The 5,511-nt window shown below is 38.9% G+C and overlaps 1 protein-coding gene across 4 annotated transcripts in view; it reads right to left on the minus strand.

Moving 5' to 3' along the window:
- Nucleotides 1-203: 203 nt before the first annotated feature.
- Nucleotides 204-5,511, minus strand: part of POC1B (POC1 centriolar protein B) — a 118,588-nt gene continuing 113,280 nt past the window's right edge. For all 4 annotated transcript variants that reach the window (XM_027774329.1, XM_006154813.3, XM_027774331.1 and 1 more), the window contains one exon: nucleotides 204-1,602. In XM_027774329.1, coding sequence (XP_027630130.1) covers nucleotides 1,498-1,602 — 105 coding nt within the window. In that variant the 3' untranslated portion in view covers nucleotides 204-1,497. The remainder of the gene's footprint in view (nucleotides 1,603-5,511) is intronic.

Raw genomic sequence — 5,511 nt, forward strand, 5'->3', positions numbered from 1 at the left:
TAGGCTAAGGCACCACCACCACCATCAATGGGCTGTTAGAGAGGCAGGCCCAACCCAAGCTAGGGAGTCAACTCAGCAGATAGGGCCCCAGAAACTGTCTCGAGGGCTTTCCAGGAGATTGTTATGCTCAGTAAAGAAAGAGTGAGTTAGGTGACAAGAAACTTAGTATTTCAAGGTTTTAATCAATTTCAAACAAATATCTTTTTTAAAAAAGGAATGATGTCTTTATTGTTTGAAGCATAAAAAAGTAAACAAAAATTGGTATGACATTTCATTTCTTGGTCTCTTCAATGAGGTTATAAAAATACAATGCCACTTTGTAATTTGGAAGTTCACACTTCGTATGGTATAAAAAGGCACTTGCAACACCCAATATGATGATTTTAAAAAGCCAAAAAACACCTCATAGATACAATTGAAATTGCTTTGAGGAAAATTTCTACATATAGACTCCCTCATGGAAAGGACCTCAACTTTTCTTCTTTTCTAAAACACAGATGGCATTTTACCCATGTTATAGACATAAATCATAAATGTGAACTGCCTTTTCTCACCTTGGTTCTTGGGTATTAGAAAAGCAAGCTAAGTTAATTTACCTGCTTTCCTTCACTTCAGTCTTCATTTTGTTTAAGATAAAAAATATTCTTAATTTGTAACCAAGGTCTTTTAGAATGCCTGGCTCATTTTAATTTTGTTTCAAATCACAATTTGATTAAAAAAAATATTTATATAGGGAGGTGATGATGCATTTTTTTAAAGTACTTATTATTGAGCTGTCCAAATCATCCTAAGCAGCAATGTGTCTAAAGCAAGTGTATGCAGATGTGTGCATATTTTTAAATATTGCTGTTGCATCATTCTGGCTTATCAGCATACAGAAATCACCCCAACATAATTTTTGTGAACTATGATCACAGGTTTGAAAATAACCCAAATAAGTGTGGAAATTCTGAGGTTTGGGAATTTTTTTTAGATCATCTTTTCAAAGTATTAGTAAAAAAGGATATATTTTTTTAACTGAAAGAAATACAAATCAGATAGAAAACTCATTCTCTGCATATAGGATGCTGTTCTAGCCTTTCACTCCAAGGCTGTGGTCCCTAAAGAAATACATTAATTGCTTTATAGAATTGCCTGAACATGGTCAACCTGAAACAATGTAACAATGAAATCCAGAGATTGGGTTACTTTCCTGGCAGGATTTGGAGTATGAAGGAAAATGGACATTTTAGATAATATGGGGGGAAAATAGAGAGTCACTTGAATGTTTATCCTTTATTACTGCCACCATGAATGGTAGTGATTTAAATTAGTTCTCGACATTGATCTGTGTGTTTAAGTTGTCCTTAAATATGCCCCTAATGCCCTTCATTCTGTTGCTCACCTTCTTAGAAAATGCCCTGATAGTTAGTGAATGGTTGTGCTGCGTGCAGCTCTTCGCATGACCTCCCTGAGTAGGTATGTTCATTTATTGTGCCTCTGCTCACAATTTTCTACTCAACTTCTCTGTTGGACAACATTGTAAAGCTTTTGCTGATTTTCAAGGCAGTCTTTCAGCTTATCCTCTGTCAAAGTCAGTCGCTGCTCCAAGATAGAAACAGTCTGCAAAAAAGGAGAAAATAGTTCATGCCTGGTGGTGGTGAGTATGAAGACAAAAAATCTCAGTGCAGGAGATCTTTCCTAGAGCTGGGATGTCTACCTTTTTGCCAAAAAGTTGGCTCAAAAATGAACCCTAGGGGGAACCAGCAGTTAGTGTAATGGCTATGTCGCTGGACTCCCACGTAGTCAACTGCAGTTCGCGTCCCGGACCCAGTGGCTTAAAACTCATGCCGGGCACATGTGCGTGCGTGCCCAAGATCCTGAGAGGAGAATGGAGGAGAAGGGATTGTGGTGCGACCATCCCCCTGGGGGGTGATTTCTCGCTTTCTGTCTCTATGTCTCTGTCTGGCGAGCGCACACGCCCTATAACGAAAACCTCTCCAAAAAGTTAAAAAAAAAAAATGAACCCTAGGGGCTAGCAGGTGTTGTGGTGGTTAAGGGTGCTGGACTCCCACATGGCTGATTGTGGTTTGAGTCCTGGACCTGGCGACTTGCTTTCTCACTTTCCCCCTCTCTCTCTCTCTCATTCTGTCCTTCTCTGATCAAGTTAAAATAAACAAATAAGCAAACAAATAATAAATATATGTTAAATAAAATAATTCTTAATAAAAAATGAACCCCAGAACTTGCTTTGATTCTGTACTCTACATAGGCCAAGGCCATATCGAGTGATCTGAAGAAAAGAAAAAACTAACGTATTTGAGAAAAAGGTGTAAAAGATCAGAATTCTGTAGACGATCTTTATGTCTGATCTTCTGAAGCCTCAAGGCCAGGGAAGAGGTCACGCAACATTCTCAGTGGTGCTGTGAACGTCACGGTAGTGTGGGGAGTGAAACACCAGATGCTGGGCTCAGCATCGGAAATGCTCTCACTGGCTATTCTGTTGTAACCCAGCCCAGAGTGGACATACCGATAGCACCACAGATAAATAACTCCATTACTCTGAAATGACTGTAATGATTGCCCCCCATCATTGCCAGCCTCACACAGAAGATAATTATAGTATCCCACGGGCTCGTTAGGAAGACCAAATAAAATAAGGTATATAAAATGCCTGATCTAGTGCTGGGCACATGTAAATTGAGTAACCAAATATTCTGTCTCCTTTGATATGTGTGATTACATATACTCACTTAATAAAATACATACAAAATACATGCATGAGGCTGATAATAAATACCGTTTGTCAAGTGCCATCTGTGTGCCAAGCTTTTTGCCAGATACTTTACATACATTATTGCAGCTCCACATGCTAAAGTTGTTGATACACACACACACACACACACACACACACATACGTATGTATATTATTACCAACACTTTTAAACTGGCCAATTCCATTTACCATTTAAAAGAGTAACTTTATTTTAATTAATTATTATTTCTTATTTGCCAGAGGGCATGTACAATCACTGGAGAGAGAGAGAAGTGAAGAGGCACCCTTCTTGGGGGATAGTCATACTGCAATCCCTTCTCCTTCAGTTCTCCTTCCCATTAGGATTCTGGACACACATGTACATGTGCCCAGTGTGTTTCTCAAGCTACCAGGTTGCGACTCGAACTGCACAGTTGACCATGTGGGATCTAGACGCCTCAGCCACCAGGCCACAGGCCAGCCCATTTTAACTGATTTCTAATTATAGTTTAGCAGAGATAGTTATAAGCATCCTGCAACTTAGACGATATTAAGTCATCTGTAGTTAAAATGAATCAGAACATAATTAGTTTATTTGCTACTTGCTCATGGATTCGCTCTTCCCCTTTTGCAAATGTGCTGTGCTTGCTTTTAACTTGTTTAAAATATAAAGGGAATTCAGTCCTTCAAAATTAAAAAGTCATAGAGAAATCCAATAAAGGTTAAAGTGATGCATTTAACCTTGATTAGGTGAAAATGAAAAAAAGAGGTCATGAAAAAGTGGGGAATGGAAACATTCATTTAGGGGAGAGCCTAATGAGACACTGACATTGAAAGATGACAGCTTAGGTGAGGAAGTCATGGAAATTTAGGAAACAAGCCAACTAAAACTAAATTTGGAATGAAGTTGAGAGGGCAATAGCCTTTAAAAAAAAGAAATGTCTGATAAGTACAGAGAAAGTCACCTCTAGTACAATATCTCAAAGTGGAAATGGATGCTATTAATATGATTTTCACTGAGCAAATCCTATGATGGCTGCAACTTCTCACATAGTCCTTTCCCACAATCTATCAGTAAGTACACACATGACCCCTAACTCCAGTAGCTCAACACACTGGTTGTAAAACGGATTTGATGGGATACCTAAAAGATTAATACCAGGGCCTTATCCCATAACAAGGGGAATGAACCTTGTGGAGGTGAGACCAGGACAGGTGGGTGGTTTTTAGCTGCTTCAAATAATTCCACTGTACAACTAGCATTAAGAACTGAGTTAGGTGATTTCTGTGGAAGAACTAATGTGTTGCTGGAAAAGTCATGACTTATTTTTTCTATGTAAAAATCTGCTATGGGGGCTGGCAGGTGGTATAGTGGTTAAGGTGCTAGACTCTCACATGGCTGACCGTGGTTTGAGTCCTGGACCCGGTGGCTTGCTTTCCCACTTTCCCTTTCTCTCTCTCTCTCTGGTGGAATTTAAAAAATAATAACAATAAATAAAATTTTTAAAAAATTCTTTAAAAATGTGGTAAGACTTTTCCAACAACCCAGTATTTCTTTTTTTTAATTTAATTTTATTTATTCACTCATTTATTTTAATTTGACTAGAGAACTAGAGAGAGACACACACGGAGAGAGAGGAAAGTGAGAAAGCAAGCCGCCAGGTCCGGGATTTGAACCATGGTCAGCCATGTGGGAGTGTCCAGCACCTCAACCACCATGCCACCTGCTGGTCCCACAACCCAGTATTTCAAGTTGAAGTATTTATTCTGGACAAGTAATTGGCACCTCTCTGTATCACATTTTATCTTCCCTTTTTGTATAAGTTGCGACAATGTCCACTCTGACATACTAGTGTTCTCACTGTACACATCAAAGAGGAACAGAAGACTTCTTCAAAGGAAGCAGTGACTCAGCGGAGATGGAAGAGAAACTTCTGGTGTATCCATTTCAACATACCACTTCCTTTATATTACATCTATTCCTTCTCACCAAGACTTTGAAGATTTTGATGCATTATTTAATATATGCTACATTCCTTCTTTGCAAGGTAAATTGGTCCCAAAGGACTGGAGAATGTTTTATAATGAGAATTAAAAAACTTCACCTCTGGAAGAACACTGGATCAACATAGTAAGATCCAGAATAAGGGAAGTAATACACTGGATAGTGAGAATGTTTTCAGAGTGAAAACAAAACAAAATTTGACAGAATTTCTTCCTAACCAGAAATAGTTACTATTAATTCATTTTTTAATAGCCCTAAATATTTATGAATGGTCTAATCTGAATGTACTGCATCACAGATTCTAAGGGTAAAACATTACAAAATATTACTGCCTAGAACCAAATACATTTATAGCATGGAGATCCACTGCTGTTCTGTAATGCCCACACTGCTCCTTTCTAGCCCCCAGATCCCAGAGATAGAAATAGCAGATTGTGTGATTATGAAATTGTGTGTGCATGTGTGTGTGTGCATGCACACAAGCACACATGTGCATGGACTCTGAGCTTATACCTTCAAGTTTTCATTTATAGCTGGCAGCTGACAGGCCTTGCTATATGGATTGCTACCTTGAGTTTGCCTTACTAGTAAAGAAAATTTTCACTTGCTACACCATTTTTTTTTTAAGGGAGAGATTTTTTTTTTGGAGAGGTTTTCGCTATAGGGCGCGTGCGCTTGCCAGACAGAGACAGAGAGACAGAAAGCAAGAAATCACCCCCTAGAGGGGATGGTCACGCCGCAATCCCTTCTCCTCCATTCTCCTCTCGGGATC

The sequence above is a fragment of the Tupaia chinensis genome, unplaced genomic scaffold (genome assembly GCF_000334495.1).
Source record: "Tupaia chinensis unplaced genomic scaffold, TupChi_1.0 Scaffold000423_1, whole genome shotgun sequence".
Lineage (NCBI taxonomy): Eukaryota > Metazoa > Chordata > Mammalia > Scandentia > Tupaiidae > Tupaia > Tupaia belangeri.